Source organism: Notolepis coatsorum, assembly GCF_963971535.1.
Source record: "Notolepis coatsorum genome assembly, chromosome: 3".
Classification (NCBI taxonomy): Eukaryota; Metazoa; Chordata; class Actinopteri; order Aulopiformes; family Paralepididae; genus Notolepis; species Notolepis coatsorum.
The window spans coordinates 104,697,836-104,718,693 of NC_140167.1; the positions used below are offsets into that span (position 1 = coordinate 104,697,836).

General features: G+C 41.3%; 1 protein-coding gene across 6 annotated transcripts in view; it reads right to left on the bottom strand.

Moving 5' to 3' along the window:
• LOC311225527 (E3 ubiquitin-protein ligase Midline-1) overlaps positions 1 to 20,858 on the bottom strand; it is a 214,324-nt gene that overhangs the window by 39,845 nt on the left and 153,621 nt on the right. For 4 of the 6 annotated variants that reach the window (XM_084310855.1, XM_084310856.1, XM_084310853.1 and 1 more), the window contains exons 3-5: positions 20,103 to 20,168; positions 8,330 to 8,425; positions 5,195 to 5,302 (exon numbers count right to left, since the gene is read on the bottom strand). In XM_084310855.1, coding sequence (XP_084166981.1) covers positions 5,195 to 5,302; positions 8,330 to 8,425; positions 20,103 to 20,168 — 270 coding nt within the window. The remainder of the gene's footprint in view (positions 1 to 5,194; positions 5,303 to 8,329; positions 8,426 to 20,102; positions 20,169 to 20,858) is intronic. The other 2 variants (XM_084310858.1, XM_084310857.1) reach the window with 2 other exon arrangements.

Here is a 20,858-nt window from a genome sequence, read left to right on the forward strand (position 1 = left end):
GGAAAGAGGTTCAAGGAGGGTCTCTGAACCCATGTCACACACTTTTGACTTAGTTAGTATTTTCTGATTTTATTTTTCTTTTTTTTTGGGTATTACAATTGTATTACATTTTTTGTACTTTATTATTTATGTCTGTTTAACAATGTTGTATTAATAATCAAGGAAGATGTGGTTTGTAAATGGGTGAATCAAAAGGCAAAGAGAAATTTAGTATAAAAGAAATAGAAAGGGCAAAGGATAAGAGAAGAAAGAAATTCAAGGAGGGTCACTGGACCCATACCATACATATTTGCCTTAGTCAGTATCTAATCCTTTTGAGTAGGTATTCAATTTGTCTATACCTGTTCAAGGGCGGTATACAATCAGTCTTTGTATTAAGTGCCTGGAAAAACAACTGTAGTGGAAACATATAACCAACAATGCTATTCATGTAACCATTTATGTTCACTGCAATCTTTCATATTGTGTTATGGGATCCATTTTTGTGTAAGTGTTGTTTGTCTATAAATGTTAATAAAAATGTAAGTTAAAAAAAAAAAAAACATGAAGCCACGTTACAAACGCACAGCACTTCCCTGGCTCGCATTAGGCCTGGCAATTTTTGTTTGCCATGCTATTTTCTATACATTAGTTTCTTGTTTGAATGCATTTATTTCTATTAGACCAGTGGTGCCCAACCAGTCGGCCGTGGTCGACCCAGTGGCGGCTCGCCACTAGGGGCGCTCGGGCGCCGCCCCCCCTCAGGAACTACCCTGGTTATATGAGAGAACAAGAAAAATAAGTTTTTAGTTTTTAGTTTTATAGCCCTATAAATAATATAAACATGTTTAAAATGAATAATATTTACTCATTTTAAGTATGTTTGTATTTCCAATGCACAATATAACGTTATTATCGCAATTGAAAAACACTCGTTTTCCAGAGCAGGAAGTGACATCACGTTTTTTTTTTATTTATTATTTTTTTTCGTATTTCTCGGCCCGGGCTATACGCGATAGCGCTCTGAGTGCGCGTCACAGTTTGATCGCTGTATCCGTCACAGCCAATCAGTGCATAACGCGTTGTGCGTTGAAATATGACTATTATGTTGGAATCCGGGCGCGATTTGAAGCGGTCTAGCCAGTAGCGTCAAGAATATCTGTAGCCGCATTTCGCGGAGACGCTCTCTGATTGGCCGACGCCAGTATTTTTTTCCGTAGCAGAATTTCACAGAGACGATCTCTGATTGGCCGAATCCAATTTCTAATGTTCCAATTCTAGGTTATTCCTAGGTTGGTCGGTGGAGATAGTTGTGTTGTTGTGAGAATGATGCAGGCAGCTGTTTGTCTTAGACGAGCGTGCCGTGACTGCAAGTTCTTTAGACTGTTAAGCTTAGGCACTCTTTCAAAGTTGGTTAAGGTTAGAGTTTGTCTTAGAGCATGGCGATAGAACGCCAGGTAGTTTGCAGTCTGTTCGAGCGGAAATGGACAAAGGAATGTACTTGTGTTGTGCTAACGAGCTAACACTTGGCTAACAAGCTATATGGCGGATGCAGTCTGGAGACAGACTACAGTGGTCTGGAATACATCATCAGTGGATTATACACGTTTATCAAGCTCTCCTGCCCTGGACGTTTCAACTAAACAGTGAGTCTCTCTCTCTCTCTCTCTCTCTCTCTCTCTCTCTCTCTCTCTCTCTCTCTCTCTCTCTCTCTCTCTCTCTCTCTCTGTGGCTAACGTTAACGTTTGTAAATAGTTTTTTTTAGGAGCAGTACTGTTAGGCTACTGCTGGCCATTCATGAAGCGAGACATTGCTGATTGTTTATTTATTTTATAACACAAGACTATGACTACCAACTGCCTAGCCAGCCGTGTATCAATCTTGGATGCAATAATAACGTTACCACACTGACTATGTCGATGGCTCATTGATTTAACTACTGCAGCTCTCTCGGATTGAAAATACGTGGATTATGGCTTGTTCAATATCGTCTATGTTTGAATGAATGAATGAATGAGAACTTTATTAACAGATTGCAGAATGGGTACAATACAGTACGGCTCAATACACACAATTGTTAAGGGGATGCAGACCAGAGAAAAACGTTTGTCTTGTTTACATCAGGGTCCCAGATTTTCGATTCACATCGATAGTTTAATAGCTAGCCTTGGCTCGTTTAACAATATGCAAAATATGTGTACAGCCCTGTACTCATACTGAAGTTATTCTTGGTATATAATAGGTCTGATTGTGTAACGAATCGATTCCACGTCGCGCTGTGTGTGAGAGAGAGAAGGAGAGATGGAGAGATCTGCCTGTATTTGGAGACGGGCGAGTTTTGTTTCTAACTTTTCTATTTATATATTGTGTTTCAAGTTGTGAATTAGAGTCTAGACTATACTTTATTTGACTGGTTGTGTGTTGTTGTAGTAACAGCTGAGCGACTCGTTCATAAGAGCCGATTCATTGCCGTGAGCGTGAGTCGAATCGCTCACGACTTGCCATGAGTCTGTTGCGTGGTACTGTACTGTACATGTTTGCAAAATGTTTGGTATAGCGCCCCCTAGTGGCGAAGTACCCACCGGCCGCCACTGGGTCGACCAGTAGATCAATGACATGTAATATAATTGCCACGAACGATGGGATGTTAGCTGCTGGACAGGCTAAGCTAACTAGCGTTAGCCGTTAGCTTAGCGTTAACGTTAACCCTGCAAAACGCTCAAAAGCGGACTCTACAACAGAGTTCCATTTGTGAGAAAAGAGGCAGAGCACACAGTGAATGTATCCGTTTTGTTTATTGCACGTTCTTTGCTGAAAATAAAAAGTGCTACAGGCTATACTAGACTAGGCTAAGCTAACTAGCATTAGCCGTTTAGCTTAGCGTTAGCCCTGGGAAACGCTCAAAAGCGAACTCTACAACACCATCCATTTGTGATAAAATGGGGTGGGTTATATTGACAAGGCTTGACAACAGAGGTTCAAATATAACTTCATATTTATTGCTTATTTATTCATTTTATATCAGCATCCAGTCTCCAGCGCCATGTTAACACTTCCTGTGTTTACATTTTCGAACGTGACATCATCGCCTACGGCAAGCGTAAACGCTCAAAAGGCAAACAGTAAACAGAACCCGGAACGAAACAAGACTGCAGTGTGTACGCAAACTAGAGGGGGGGGGGGGGGAGTTCGCATCAGATCTCGGAACGGGCTAGAACGAAACGGAATGGAACCGAATACCTGAGTGAGAAAGGGCCCTGAGGCTTCAGTGCTTCTCAACCTTTATGGTGTCAAGGACCATAGATATATATAAAGACTAGATGACGTGCTGGCCAACGGAGACCGACGTTGCCACATGGCAGCCATCTTACTACAGGGTAGCACGCCCACTCATAACATGAATGTCTATAGTGCATGTACTATTGAAATAACCATAACTTGCAAAATTTTCAACCGTTTGGTTTGTTAAAAACGTCAGAGATGTAGTTATCATACTGCATACTTATAATGGACTTTCATATGATTTTTTTTTTTAATTTTTTTTAGAAAAATCCTTCCAAGCAAGAATCATAGCCACGTTAATAATGTTTGTAATAAACCAAACTGTTTGTAAATCCGTCAATATTTCAGCGAGTTAAGATTATTTTTGTTTGTGCAGATCACTCACCTTAACACTTTGACTGCCATGAAACGTGTTTTGACGTCATTGCTGGCCATGCTCAAGTTGCCGGGGGACGATGTACAGCGTCCTTATATCAATATTTCAAAAATCTGCGATCGGATTCATATGTCCCCTCCGCTGGCCTGAGATCCACCAGCAGGACCCACTGAGCTCTCTGGCGGTTCAGGAGCGCCATCTGGTGGCCGATCGGCGCAATCGCTTTAACAGGAAGTGGCATAGAGGTTGTGCTACGTCCGTAGTACTTCCGGGTGCTCGCTATAGGTCCCGCGACTCTGGCTCGTCACGCTACACAATAACTCGATAAACAACATGATTTGGACGTATATACCATTATACAAGCTGGAGATGGACCGGGTAAATTTACATCCCATAATGATAAGATTTCAACTCTACGATGATCGCCCAACGGCGCGCGGAGACTGGGGTGAGTTTCAGCGTGTAACGTTACCGTCTTCGATACTAACTGCTATTATCAACATTTGACCCACATTAGATGATTGGTATAACGCTGCCCACGGAATTATAAACGGCCCCTCGCCCATCCGGTCAACATCAGATGACGTGTAGTAACTTCTAGAAGTACGTCTAGTTGGAATTTTTTATATCGCGCTGATTGCCATAAAACTGTATTGCATCATCAATATAATGTATTTGGGGCTATAGATCACGTTCTGGAGAAAGCTGCAGAAAGAGATGAAAACATACTTATACATTAGACCATACTTTACTATGAATATGTGAATGAAAAAGTTTAACGTTGCTACACAATGAACAATACATATAGGACTTTGAATGGGCCCTAATAATGGCAATGTAGCAATAGAATTTAAAAAGTTATAGCCCTGCAAAGAAGGGGACTTTCTCCATAGACAAATAGCGCTGGCAATCTATGGTATATCATGAATTTAACCATAGGCAACCAAAGTGTTAAAGCAGTAGTTAGCAAGATGACCGCCGACCGCCGGTGAACTATGCGAGAGACTCCGCCTTGCGCCATCTAGTCTTTATATATGTAACGGATGGTATCGTGAAGCGCAGTCAAGAAGGGGTGTGTAGCGGTGCTATGGGTTAAACTCACTCTCACATCCTCAAAAGACGCATAGACCCAGCACTTAGAAGTGGATTCACCTCTTGGTATAGCGGTCTGTGTTGCTGCCTGCGGTGTGGGAGACCGGGGTTCGACTCCCACTCGGGGCATCGAAGTTTGAGGTGACGTTGTCACAACCGTTACGTATATATCTATGTCAAGTACCGCCAACTTGTCTCAGGGACCCCCATCTGGGAAGATTTAGTTACTCCATAATTGCCTGTACTGTAGGTAGGTGGGAAACTATTCTGAACGTTCCCTTTAATCTTTTCATAATTCGTCCAAACGTCCACACACAGCGACATTCTATGTACTTTAAATTAATCAAGAAAAGTGTGCTGCTGCCTGGAGAGACCGCTCTGCTGATAGAGCTAGTTTTTTAATGAATACATTGAAATGGGGGGCAGGGGGGGGGGGGGGACTAGCAAGGGGTGATGCAGCAATACCTTTCCCTCCTTTATCTTGGTAGCGATGAGTTGTCTCCTCTGCTGTATGATGTCAATCAGCTGGTCACACTCCTCAAGCAGCTTGTTCTCTTGTCTTGATGCGTTTACCTGAGATGGACATGAGGACAGTGAGAGAAGGCCAACGTAGTCATAGTGATCCATGCTTGATTTGACAGGATGGCCCACAATATCATTTCACTGCTGTTGTATTTTGTACTTTGTTTTGTTGGGCAGATCTAATTGAATTCATCACGCTCCTTGACTGTGTTGAGGTGTAGATATTATTTACAGTACATACATGTGCCGTTATGTATGTGTGTATCAAAGAAGACAATCACACATGTTGATTTTTATCCTGAAGTCATTGCTAGGTAAGCTGCCCTTATATATCTCCAGACTTCTGTCCTTTCATACTTGCTTTTTTTAATACCAGACGAACAGCAAATGGGATGCTTTTAAATGTTCCTTTGATGCAGTCAGAGCTTGGTAAAGCTGCATTCTCCCACTATGCTCCCTTTTTATGGAATACGCTGCAAGTGAAACTTTGTCTAGAGGCACTTCCTACTATGAATGCTTTTAAAGGTATGCTACGACTAGCCCTTCATGAAACATGTAACTGTTTTACCTGATGCTATTGCTGATCTGATTATGCTCCTTGCCACTGCACAAATAGCCTTCTGTATTTGTATTTGATTTGTATGTTTTTTGTTTAATGCCCTTGTTTTTATGTTGAAACTTGTTGTGTGCCGTGTTGGTCAGGACTCCCTGGAAGAAGAGATATTGTATCTCAATGGGACATTCCTGGATAGATAAAGGATAAATAAAATAAAATAAAATATTTGATGCAGTTTTTGTTTCTGTAATAAAGATTATATATATTTTTGTATAAGCCCTGAGCTCTTGATACCCCCCACCACCCTTGCACCTACTGTATGTATGTAACACTTTTCTGTCTTGTTGTTCACTATATACTGAAGTGACTTTGAGCTCTTTTTGAGCTCTTTATGAGCTCTTTTCACATGAATGTTCATATGATCCCTGACGCTGAGCCAATTCTCATGATCCAGGATCCATTTGAAACCTTGGTATACCGGTATATGGTATAAAATAATGGTATAAAACAATGCTGGGAACGCTGGGAGATTGCATACTTTGGGGGTTAGGTGCAAATGTCACAGAATGCTTGTACAACTGTACAAGTATAAATACATCAGCTGTTCAAAACAGACTCATGTGGTTCTTCCTCTGAGGGATTACAGTTTTGAAAAGGTTGACTTCGGTTTTTTCCCCTCAGAGATACATTATAGAGGATGGCGACGGCACCAACATTATAATTTATGGAGATCACCCTGCTCCTCTTATTTCTTTTGTAATTCAACAATCACAATGTTGTCCGTTGATTGAATGTACCCCACACAGAGCCCCAGGTGGGAGCCGGTTGAGCTTGTTGATAGAATGTTGGTCTCTCTTCCCAAATCAAATATATGGGTTGCCAGCCAGCTAATCTCTCACTACCTCTTGTTCAACACACTTACTTGAAAAAACAAGAAACAACTAAAAACACAGATGAAGGCCAAGGGGCTGAAACACATTTATGTCTTTAGTCTGCTGCTGTGCATTAAAAAAGCATTTCAACATATTTTGTGAGAGTGTACATTCTTCTTTATTTGGTACTGCACCCAGTATAAATCAACTGTATATAAATCAATTACTTTCCTCTGCCTACTTGACGAAGCAATTTTCACATAGTGGGAAAGTAATGTTGAAATGGCATTTCAGTTAAACATGAATACTTGTTGGGGCTTATACGGTCCTACGCTTTTATAATAACGTTTCAATTCACCCTGAATACTTGTTGGGGCTTATACGGTCCTACGCTTTTATAATGGCATTTCAATTCACCCTGAATACTTGTTGGGGCTTATACGGTCCTACGCTTTTATAATAACGTTTCAATTCACCCTGAATACTTGTTGGGGCTTATACGGTCCTACGCTTTTATAATGGCATTTCAATTCACCCTGAATACTTGTTGGGGCTTATACGGTCCTACGCTTTTATAATGGCATTTCAATTTATCCTGAATACTTGTTGGGGCTTATACGGTCCTAAACTTTTATAATGGCATTTCAATTCACCCTGAATACTTGTTGGGGCTTATACGGTCATAAGCTTTTACAATGACATGTCAGTTACCCATGACTGCTTGCTAGAGATCCTAAGCGTTTGTAATGTAATTTCAGATAACCATGAATGCTTATTAGGGACCCTACGGTTCTATGCCTTTATAATGCCATTTCAGATAACCATGAATGCTTGTTAGGGATCCTAAAGTTCTAAGCTTTTATTATGCCATTTCAGATGGCAGAATGCTTGTGGTTCCAAGCTTTAGCAAACTTGGGTTTAGGACTCCATGTGGGTCCTCTCATTTATGAAGTGTCCGTTCAAATCTGTTCGGAGCAAGTGCCTGTTCGGAACTAGCCCATTGCTTGTCCAGGGGAAGTGTTTCTTGCAGCCGCCACATTAAAAAATGTGCCTGTTTGGAGCGTGTGCCCATGTGAAACGTAAGGTTTGTTGTAGGCCAAATGGCATACAAATGGGTGTGGATTTGCGTGGACCCACAGAATCCAGGGGGGGGGGGGGGATTTTGAGAGTTACGGTTCAAAATGTACAGGCCAAAACATAGAGTTTGTTGTTATAGGGAGTTGTAGTGGTTACGTCATTGTTATTTCCGGCCGGTCCACCTCGCTTGAAATCGCAATGTATTTCCCCCATTGCCCATTTCTAAATCGTCTCGAGCTTATGTAACGCATTATATTAATAATAGCTCATAGAAGCTCATCTTGTAGCCTATGAAAGACAGACTAGAGAAACGTTTTTCTGTGGATTTTTTCCAGTGGATTCATGCCAACTGTCGATCCTGCCGAGACATAAAATGCCAGGGCCAAATCTAGCTTCCAGTCTGACCCTTGTTGCTTGCCGCCCCCCCCCCCCCCCCCCCCCTCCCCAAAGCAGTCAGCCAACGGTTAACATTAAAGAAATGCCTCTAATGGCGTTCAGTCCGTGAAACAATAGATGCCACAGAAACTGAGAGAGGAGCCACGGCCTGAGACCGGTCCAAGTAAACATCCCTACCTCCACATGTTGGCACGTCTGGATGAGTTTCCCCATCAGAGTCTCCAGCTCGTTGGTCCTCTTGATCAGACTGCTGAGGTTGGAATCCAAGGCCTGCTGCGGAAACAAGTATGTGACAAAGCGACATTATAGTCCCCATAAAACTGAATTGTAACCAGCTGAATGAATCTAGAGGACAATGAAGAGAACCTGGGTCACCAGGACCGTGTCCGGTGGAACTATAGAACTAACGGTGTGTGTGCTGTTGACAGTAGGGGTGGGACGATACATCGATCTAATTATCAACAATCCAATAGGATCGATGCTACGTAAAAAGATCGGTTCATATCGATACTCTTATTTTGAAAATCCTGTGGCGAGTCTCATACGCCCAACAACAACAGCAGTAGCATGTGGAACGCCCGTGTGTGTCGACGTTACAGCAGAGTGCGCCTATTTGGTCCCGAAATAAGTCCCTACTTTTTTTTTTATCTCGCAACGGGTCAAATGCATCGAACATGCTTTGCATCCTCGGCATCCCTTTATGCCCACGTCGCATTAGACCTAAACTAACGTTAGCTGCTTACGCTAACTAAGCGAAGCTAACCCTGATCAGAGCAGCAGAGGTCCATTAGTCGGGACTGGGGATGGGGAAGGGGGCATTCTCCCTTTCTGTGTGTGTGTGTGTGTGTGCGCATTCGTGTCCCATCTCTGGTCTTTGGAAAGACCAGATGAAGTCAGAGAAGTATATTATATTGATAGTGTTTACTGAGGATGGACAGATAATGTTGATATTTAAACATAAAAAATAGAATACATAATAAATGTATACATGATCATCATGCAACATAAAACAATTGTTGTAAGAACGGTTTGGGAGAGGGAGGTAGGGAGGGGTTTTAGGTTGGGTGTTGTGAGTTCCAAACATTTTTACTTAAAGTTTAAAGCTCAATATATCAAAATGTGGCACTTTACAGTGAACATGAGGTATATTTGTATTAAAAACAATAGATTGTTTTTCATTTAAATGTCTGGAAGAGCTAAAAAAAAAAAAAATGTCAAGTAATATTTTCGTTGCCTTTTTTGAGTTGATATAAATGCTACTGATTGTGTTAAATGGGCATATGATATCGTCTCATCGATCGCAGGCACCTGAATCGAATCGTATCGTATCGTGGCAGACTTTGTGAAATCGGCAAATATCGTATCGTTGTCCAAAGAATCTATATCGTATCGAATTGTGATGAAACTGGAGATTCCCACCCCTAGTTGACAGGTCCGTGTATTACACACATGGTCTCTGATCAGTCACTAAATCTAAACCCCGCCCCACCCTGAGCCAAACCTCCCCTCTGACCCCCTGCTGAGCCCACAAAGCTGACAGAGAAAGAGCAGGACATCTGCCTGCCAGAGCTTTTGGCAGCTAAACCCTGGCAGCGTTAATCAAGCCACCAGTGAGTCGGATAAAAAAAAAACTCACAGTTTGAACTTCGACTTGTGTCGTATCGTAACGCGGAGTGGAGGCATGATTTCGCTGTATTGTTAAGAAGATAATATCTATAAAAATGTGTTGATGAAAAATCTCAATAATAATGTACGTTAGTTAGTTTATGTTAACTGTCTGCCCCCTCCACCCTGCCTCTGATATATATTAATGAAAAAAGGTATCTCTACTGAATATACAGTATTTTTCTATGTTCAAAGACACTAACTACTACAGCAATTACCACCAATCTGAAACAAAGGATTAATGTGTTGTGCATGGTGTCGTGCTGACTGCTGTCCCAAAAATGGTTTTGTGAATAAACACAACCAAGGACGACGGAGGACAGTGATTTGTGACGTCTGCTAGGCCTACATGTTAAAGGGACAGTTGAGATTTTTGGAACCGTAGCCCTGTTTCACTGAAATTGACTGCACACAGTGTGCAGCACAAGAGTAGATTTCAGTGAGCCTTCAGTCAGCCTGTACAGACAGGAGCTCGACTCCATTGACTGTACATTCGTTTGTGACTAGCGGGAACTGGTATGAGGAACAGCATGGATTGTGCCAAGAAAGATTGTGCGGCCGATAAAGTAAAGGCCACTATCTAGCAGCGGAGCGGGGGTTGGGGTGTTGGACCTGGGGGGGGGGGGGGGGGGGGGATATATATTGTGATGTCTTTTGTGGTGTCTGTAATAGTACAAGTTGTTTTTTTATGTTCTGTAGATATCTGCAATATTGTTTCTATTATTATTATTGTTGTGGTACTGTGTGGTCTTGTTATTATTATTACTGTATTGTGTTGCCTTGTTTTATGTAAAAAAAAAAGAAAAATTGATAATAAAAAAAGAAAAGATTCTACCGATCAACAACATCGCTGGTAAGTAGGAAATAGGGTTAAGTAGGAAAATCAGAAATGCCTCTTTATAATAACCCTGCATGAACTGATGAACATCGTGCTCACTGAGGCTGGAGTGTCTGGGAATAACAACCTTCCTCGCTAAATAAATGATGCGTCGAGAGAATACAAACATGATCTCTGCATTTAAATGTTTCCCCCTTAGAACGCTCCACACTGAATGCTATCCTTTTCAGCCGTATGTTACTTTTCAAATGTTCCTAATTAATGTAAAACAGTAATGCAGCTTGGATCCCTTGAGTGAAGAAGTGAATGAACAGCGAATGAAGAGAGAGAGAGAGAGAGTGAGACAGAGTTGTAAGAAGTAAAGATATCTCTGAAATCAGTTTAGCGGGGGGGGGGGGGAGCTCTCACGGTTCAGGCGTTTCACATTGCGATTTCATAAGCTATGTGCGCCAGGGTGCACTGAAATAGCAGAGTTTTTATTTAACTGCTCTCTTGAAAATGATTTATTTAGATGGTAAAGGAGGTGATGAAAGCCATTAGAATTGCTCTGTAGATGGTGCACAGCCTTTCAGAGCACCACAGACTTACTCTCCGTGAGGATTCCCAAAATAAAATAAGAAAATAAATAAAACTAATAGGGAAATTAATGAAAACAAAAGTATGCTGTAATATGATTCATGAGACATATAATACTCAATATCAAAATGACAAAATAATGAGTCGACAGTCCTATATAATCCGGAATATAAACCCTAAAGATTTTTGAGCTGCAGGTCACATGAGTTTAATGTTTTAGGGGGAAAATACACAAAATCACACCTGGTCACTGCCCAGTACAACCAGTACAACCACACTCAGATCATTTACACCTGGCAGCTGCCCAGTACAACCAGTACAACCACACTCAGATCATTTACACCTGGCAGCTGCCCAGTACAACCAGTACAACCACACTCAGATCATTTACACCTGGTAGCTGCCCAGTACAACCAGTACAACCACACTCAGATCATTTCCACCTGGCAGATGCCCAGTACAACCAGTACAACCACACTCAGATCATTCACACCTGGTAGCTGCCCAGTACAACCAGTACAACCACACTCAGATCATTTACACCTGGTAGCTGCCCAGTACAACCAGTACAACCACACTCAGATCATTTCCACCTGGCAGATGCCCAGTACAACCAGTACAACCACACTCAGATCATTCACACCTGGTAGCTGCCCAGTACAACCACTGCCTTCCTCGACTAGGACTAGGAAGACCCCCCCTTCCATTTGGATTCTATCTACCCTGTACCTTTTATCTCAGATAATATTCTATATATATCCTGTACCTTTTATCTCAGATCGTATTATATATCTACCCTGTACCTTTTATCTCAGATAATATTCTATATATATCCTGTACCTTTTATCTCAGATCGTATTATATATCTACCCTGTACCTTTTATCTCAGATAATATTCTATATATATCCTGTACCTTTTATCTCAGATCGTATTATATATCTACCCTGTACCTTTTATCTCAGATAATATTCTATATATATCCTGTACCTTTTATCTCAGATCGTATTATATATCTACCCTGTACCTTTTATCTCAGATAATATTCTATATATATCCTGTACCTTTTATATCAGATCGTATTATATATCTACCCTGTACCTTTTATCTCAGATAGTATTCTATGATAAAAATGGTTTTACAGTCAAGGCAGGTCAAAGCTAGATACAGTACCTCTCTCTGCCAATCATTATGATTCCCATAATGCAGTACAACTAGTATCCTTCAGCCTCCAGTTCAAAACAAAACAAAATATGTGAACCATTCCTCAACAGCTCGTCCAATCATGATGAAAATCTAAATGTGCTCTCCTTTTCGTGATATCCTACTGATATAATCATTTATGAAATTGACCATTTAGCTTTTGGCAAAAAAAAAAAGTCAGACTCCTCCTACGGATCACCATTTTTAAAGAAACATGCCAACATGATGGGAAATGTGCTTAGAGTCAGACAAGAAGATACAGTAGAATGATACCAGTTTCCTCTCTGTGCATTCAGTAGAAAGCTATCCAGCTGCAAGCTAGCCTAGCTTAGCACAAATTAATGGAAGCGGATACGGACCACTAGCCTAGCTTAAAACTCCGGGAGAGGTGATTTTGGCCAACAGCTAGGCTAGCTGATCTGTATCCACTTTGTTGTGAAGGGCCAGATTAAACTGAGAATTTACCTTTATTGTTTGATATACTTTGTATATTATTTATATATATACACGGAGTATCCCTTTACCTGCGTTCAGACCAGAGTAATATTCGCTCTCCTATTGGACAGCGCCCCCAGGCGCCAGCGCGCAAGCCCCCAACGGCAAGTTCAAAGACAACTGCAGGCATGTCGGAACATGCCCGGAGTCAGCGTAGTAATACCAGACAAGGACTGAGGTTGGGACTAGATATTCACTTAAGTATAAATACGGCGCAGGTGTGAACAGCAGCAGTTCGGTAAAACAGTGAAGTGAGCAACCTTGCGTCTAAACAGAGCATTGAGAACCGCGTGCGAATAGAATGGTAGAAGTGTCAGAGTTTAATGAAGTAACGTTGAGTTCGACTTAATCTAATGTGAAGTAAATAGTCGTTCATTTATTGTATATCATGCGGCCACAGTTCTTTCGTGTGTAGCATTACCGTCGGTTCGTCGTGTCTTTAGCTAGTGTACTTAACCAGGCTGTGTGGCCTAAATACGTCGCCCACACCCGAGGAGTCCTAGGCGGAGAACCGTTGGACATGTACACAGGAGAATCGGCGTCTGCGATTGCAGAACCATTCCTGGTTGGATTATATTGATTTGGAACGTGGTACCCGGAGAAGAGCATCGTTGATTTCCACTATCGTTTGGGATTCAACCTCGTGAGGATTACAACTCGGGCTGGCCTCGTGGACGGAGGCTGGCTAGCTGTCATCAATGCTGTCGAGCATCTGGATTACAATTATTACTTTGCTGCTGATCAAGGGAGTTTACAAGGACCGACTCCTGTACCTGGAGTCTCTTTATTCCTCATTGAATCAGACGGAGTACCCGAACATTCCTCTACCCTCCAGGCCTTACACCCCCGGAGGGAACCCATTGTCTCCAGTCGGTACCAGTGTTGCCCTATATAGTTGCTACTATACGACAGGTGGTGTCAACTTAGACCCATCGTAGTATTCCTGCTATTCTTAGTGACTCATGCTCTTGACTGACTTTATGTATATTCTTCGCCATACAAGCGCGACCCTAATTCTCATTCTGTAACCTAACGTTGCCTAATAACAATAAATTACCCTCAAATACTATTTCTGTGTCAATGCCGTGTTCTTTTGGGTGTTCACCATCTATATTTGATGTACTGTCTGGCCAGTAATTAAAGTACATAACTAGCAGTGGTTTAATCTATCACAATCTTTAATACAGTCAGGGTTTTGTAACCCCTCAGTTACACACTTCCTTGTCTGACTCTGGAGAAGACGGTAAAGCGCATTTCCCATAATGTTGGTGCGTTCCTAAAATAAAGAATGTTTGACTGGATTGGAGGCATGGGCAAACAATGTTATTGAGAATTGGAGGGCATTTTAGCCTGACACGTCAAACTCATGGAATGCACGCAAGCTAACTCTCCATTGCTAGCTTGCGTATGTTCCATAGGTCTGACAGGCTAGGGGCGTTTAGTAAAAAAAAATTAAATAAATAAATAAAAAGCACAGAAAAGGTTACTTGAGCACACGCACACATTAGTTCCGGTCCTTCTAGTTCAGCATTTCAACCCTGGCTGGAGTCAAGATCACTCTGATTCCAATGGCAATAGATTCAGCATCAAATCAATAGGCTACTCTCTTTGCTGCAAAAATTGCTTCATTGTTTTATTAGGATCCCCATTAGCTGTGAATGTGGTGACAGTATAGGGCAGTATAGGGTGACGTGTGGTGGACTCCCTCTGTTGGTCAATAAATAAATTCTTCAAATGAAGAAACATACCACCATTACCCACGACCTCCCCCAGTATGTCAGAGTCTGTACAGCAGCAGTGCCAACGGGAGGAATGGTGCGTCTGGAGCTCACAGGGTAAAATCCCATCCGTTGACGCTGGTCATGACCTGTCAGGTCTACCACAGGAAGGAAAACAGGAGGCCGGCCAGGCCAAAAGGTGTGGAGCCGACGGCATTCCCATTCAAGAGGAAGCTGCTATTCTTTCCTCTTGTACGTTTTAAATGGCTTCAGGAAAAGTGAACTCCATCACAGAGAGAAGGGTGTAAACGCATAGAAGAATATTAATAGGCTACTGTAAAGGCAAAACTGTCCTTGGAGAAATTGAAGGCACTAAGAATGTTATGTAGAATAACTTTCTTTCCACTGCTCCTGTCTCTCTCTTTCTTTCTCTCTTTATCTCTCCTCCTCTGTCTCCATCTCTCCTTCTCCCTCTGTCTTTCTCTTGGTCTCCTCGTCTCTCTCTGTCTTTCAACAGAGATTGCAAACATGCATCTGCAGTAGCCTAAATTATATATGTGATTAGTGTGGGTGTTTGCAGTGCATCCTCTTCCTCCTTCCTTCTCTCTCTTTTTGCTGTTTCCCTCTCTCCCTGTTTTCTTTTTAACCAGACTCATTGTTTCTCTTTATTTATCATCAAGATAAGGTACTATAGTATACTCTCAGAAACCCAGAACCTCTTGCTCAAATTGTGTATTGTACAATAACCTCTTGGCTATGGAGGCTGTGCATGGAAAGTCAAAAGTTTAGGGTATAGGTACAGTAGCCTCGCTTTCCCGTAAGGTTGCAGTGAATATTATCACCAATAGGAATTCATTCGTGCAGTGGTTAAACACCACTCTGCTAGCTGGAGAAAACAGGTGGGTGACATCAGACGACTCGGACAGAGTTGCTGTAAAAAATAAATAAAAATAAAAAGCCTCTTTTGCACAGCTTTTAGATCTATCTTTTAGATAACTTGATATGAGCTTTTAGATAGCTTGATATAAGCTTTTAGATAGCTTGATATATAGCTTTTAGATAGTTTTGTATGCATTTTTAGATAGCTTGCTATCCGCTTTTAGATAGCTTCATATCAGCTTTTAGATACTGTAACTCGCCACCAGACTCTTATGTTAATACAGCTTTTAGATAGCTTGCCATCAGACTCTTGATGTTAATATGAGTCCGAGTATGAGATTATGTGTTGCAATGCCACGTTGAAACAATGAAAAATACCACTGAACAGTTTGTCTATCTGCGAAAAAGTATTGACAAACTTAGACAGACAGAATCATTCTGCATTTGGCTGAAACCGTAGCTAGTTTTAAGACATGGCTGTCAGTGAAGGAAAAAGTACCCAAATCAAATTCTACTCAGGTTAACAGTAAGTACTTGACATTAAAAGTACTCAAGTATCAAATGTAAAAGTACACAGAGCTATAATCTCTATGCTTTGTAAAGCTGTCCCGATTACCATTTTCGGCGTTTAGAAGCTTCAATAGTATTGAAGCATATTGAAGCATCATTCTTCCTGTTCGCAAAGTTTCAATGAAGTCGGTAGATGAGAGCTGTGGCCTAGATAGATTTGCTGGTCAACCCTGATGACTGTACGCCTGGACTTAAAGGGATATTTCAATTTAGTAGAATGTGAAAAATCAGCAGTCTTACCTCTATCTAAAGTAATCTACAAGTAAGCTAGCCAACACCACCAGTCCTCCCAGGTGTCAGGTTCCTCATTCACTTCCATTCATTTTAAAGACAAAGTTTAAATATCATACTTCTGAATGATAAACAAACAATACAGCAATATTATTCAGTGTAATATATTTTTCAGATTCAAAGGTACTTGTTTTTTTTAGCTAATATTGCCATTATCAAATGATAGTATATGAACAATTTCTCACATAATTGTTCGTCCAGCAAGGCAACACGTAACCATGGTAACCACTCCCTGAACATTCCATGCAAAGATACACAGCACACTCAAATATACAACTAATTTGATCTGGAAAGGCACATCAAATGCCAAAACAAACACAAACCTTTAACTCAGAATTGTCTGCTTTATTGAATTATTCTATACAGCAGTAGTTTGTTTATAATTCAAAAAAGGTGATTGATTGAATGACAATTGTATTAACAGATTGCAGAATGGGTACAATACAGTACGGCTCAATACACACAATTGTTAAGGGGATGCAGACCAGAGAAAGACTTTCGTCTTGTTTACATCAGGGTCCCCCATTTTCAATTCATAATGAATTGTAAGTAAGGGTGCAATTAGCACCGTGCAATCCATTCTTTGTGGATCTAGCCCTAGGTCTGTGTATATCAGCGCCATTGTAAATGAGTGTAACTTCAATGATACTATCAAGATAAAAAAAAAAATAAACACACATTGCTATTGTGTTGATCTGCTAGACAGTTCTCCAGAAAATGGACAGAGCAAACTAGTTGAAAACACCAGGATCAGAGTGTCTCTGAGGAGTCTGAGCCCACAAGCAGTCTGGATAAATCAAATAGCAGTTTCATACCAAGGTCAACACGAATAAATAAATAAATAAACAAAGCGAAATTGTCTCCTCCCATTGCTAGTCACTGTCTACGCTCCTTCTAGATCAAGGTTATGGAACCATCTATGTCACACAGCACCACACACACACACACACACCACACACACACACACACACACACACACACACACACACACACACACACACACACACACACACACACACACACACACACACACACACACACACACACACACACACACACACACACACACACACACACACACACACACACACACACACACACACACAAGCAATGAGACACTATGACCACAATACCACGTACACAGGCTGCAACTCATCACACAAAAAGGTCACACTGTGAATAAATGAAAGACTATGGGTTACCCTGACATGTTTGTTTGCTGTCTCCCTGTGAGTGGCTGTCTCGTGGTGATGACCGGAGTGGTGGATGTCCCGTGATAATGACCGGGAGGATGCAACCCTCTCTGCGCCGCCCCCATGCCTCAAATAGATCAAATAGATTTTTTCCTATTGCTAGGTTTTAGTGAGTTTTTCCTTACCTTCGCGTGGGGTATGTCTGGGAGTGTTGCATTCATTTATTAAAAAAAATTTGGACTTCATGGTGTTTTTGTTTTGTTCTTGATTTATTGTGATGTTTCTTCTTGACTTGTTTAAAGAAGACGTGTCCGGCCCATGGGGACATTAATGTGTGTTGTCGGCCCTTAAAAATACATTTGATTTGATTTTGATTTGCTGATCTGAATCTGAAGAACAGGGTTGACATTTGACACTGACATTTTATCATAATGGATGAGTGATTTTGTAGAGAGCAACCTGAGGGTCTATGAGCCCATGAGCATGAAAGGCCAACACACTCATGTTAGTGCTCCATTCTCTCCCGCTGTAGATCAATAGGTAGAGTGTGGTACTAACACGGCCAGGCTTAGGGGTTCCATTGCCTGTGTAGCTCAATGGGTTGAACATGGCAATAACACCGCCAGGGTTAGGGGTTCAATTCCCCATGTGGCTCAATGGGTATATAGAGCATGGCACTAACACTGCCAAGGTTAGGGGTTCCATTCCCTGTGTAGCTCAATGGGTAGAGGAATATGACCAATGTTACCTCTGCTACAGCTCTGATTGGCTGACCATTTACATCAGTGTGAAATGGACTTTCCCAAGTTATTTTCAGAGGATAAAGGTGGAAAAGGCAAAAAAGTTAAATAAAACCAAACCAAAAAACGTTAAACCAAAACAAGTTCCTCTTGAAATATAACATTCAGATTTACTCCTATCAAAGCAAATCCACCATTTGCAATGCAGAATTGAGAAGGTTACTGATTACCTGCTCGAAATTGTAATCAGTAAGGTAATTGAACGGATTAATGTAATTAACGTAACCTGATTACATTTGATTACTTCAGGATTACTTGGCCTCCAATTCAAACACCGTCATTAGAACTGGCATGACGATCAAGTAGTGTATACACCTTTTTGTGTCCTTAGAGGAACACGCCAACATTAGGAAGGAAAATCGCTTACCATCTTCTCCAGAGTCGGACAAGAAAATAGATACCAATTTCCTCTCTGTGCGTTCAGTTGAAAGCTATCCGGCTGCACGCTAGCCTAGCTTAGCACAAATGAATGGAAGCAGATACGGACCACTAGCCTAGCTAATAAATCCGGGAGAGGTGTTTTTGTCCAACAGCTAGGCTAGCTGGTCCGCTACAGAGTGTTCTCGTCTGACTCTGGAGAAAACAGTGAGCGCATTTCCCATAATGTCGCTGTGTCTCTTTAATCTCACCATCAGAATGCCTTTTGACGTGGTTAATAATAATCCAATAAGTAATCACTACTTTTTCAAAAGCATCTGTAATCTGGTTACTGTGTTCTACTCAGTAACTGTAACTGATTACATTTACCACATTTCTGTAAATCCATTAATACCCAAACCCTGCCTGAATATGGAGCAGAGGCCTGTCACGGAATGTCTAGAATGCCCATGTGTCCCCCATGTGTCCCCCATGTGTCCTCCATGTGAGAGGAGACAACAGATGCTGTGTGCAGAACATCGCTATGTGTTGATATGTGAGAAATATATCAACAGAATATGTATTCATTTTGGGGTCTTATTTAGAGCCATATGGAATCCGCGATCACGGAATCGCGGACGGAATTGCGGAATTGAGCAATAAAAATGGAATCCACTATAAAAAAATAAAATAAAAAATATCTTTTTAAATTTTTTTTTTTTACTTTTTTTTTTATGTTGTGGGACTTGTACAGCACTTTGTTCAACTTTGTCAGTGCTGTAAAGTTTAAACCTTTTAAAATCTTAGACAAACAAAACACTTTGCTTTCATGAAATATTGTAAGCCGTCATTTGAGGCTTTATAAAAGCAGCACAATGAATACAAATCTGTCAGTGCCGAGTCCGACCTCATCTTAAATAACAAACAGCATTGCTTGTTGTAGTTAACAAAGAGAGGCAGAGTTGATTTTGCAAAAATATATATAATTTTTTTTTTTTTTTTTTAAATAATCAAAATGTATTTTCATATTCGAATCCCATGCCCATCGAACGAAGCTTCGAAGCTTCAAAGTATTTAAGACAGCCCTATTAAATGGACTGTTATATCTTATTAAATTGTGGACATTTATTCATTCCCACTTATTAGACACTATTTCTGATGGTAAAATGAGCGTACAAAGCAAAATACAGAATTCTGAAATATTAAAACGGAAAAAACTGAATTTGGAAAAAAATAAAATGGAATTTGGAAAAAAATAAAACGGATTTCATATGGCTCTAGTCTTATTACTGAAAAGAGGGAAACTACACAAACGTTCCGTGCGAAGGCCTCTACTGAAGGAAATGATGATGCTGTGATGAGGTCACCTGGTCACCTGCCTCCTCGTCTGCCTGCGCATTCCTCTCACTGAGATAGTAGTGGCCCGGAGAACTCTGCACAATGACAGCACGATCAAACAAAGGAGACAGTGGTTATAAGACGGATGCTCTGAGTGCCTCGGTCTAAGATTACCGCGTCTCAGTTTCACTGTGGCCAGGCACTTGCCATTGGCCCTTTCTCACTGTGAGAGAATGGAATGAGCAAAAAGGGTGTGAGAGTGTATGTGTGTGTGTGTGTGTGTGTGTGTGTGTGTGTGTGTGTGTGTGTGTGTGTGTGGAGGGGGGGGTGGGTTGTTGTGTGTGTGTCATGTCATGTGGTACAGCAAACGAAACCCCCCTTTTGTGAGTCATGCGCGTGATGGTGTCTGTGAAAGTTGTGAAGGGACTAGAAGGCGAATGGTATCTCAGTGCCATGCGATGCTGTGGAGGACATGCACTCCTCGAGTTACACCTGTGAATAAACCTTGGGCTCAGGCTGAGTTCACTTCTGATCTACTACTATACTGACTTAGCCCACTTAATCGTGTAGTAGATTGACTTGACTTGACTTTGATCATTGAAAAGATTACTCAGTACCACTATCCACTACTATACATCGCTCTGCACGATGCAATATACAATTTATTATTCCACAGTAGACACCATAACACACACGTGATTCTTTAAAAACTATCAAAAGTAACACAATAAACCGGACAGGCTTTTGATGCATCATAAGATCTGAAAGAATCCTGCCTCGCTTTG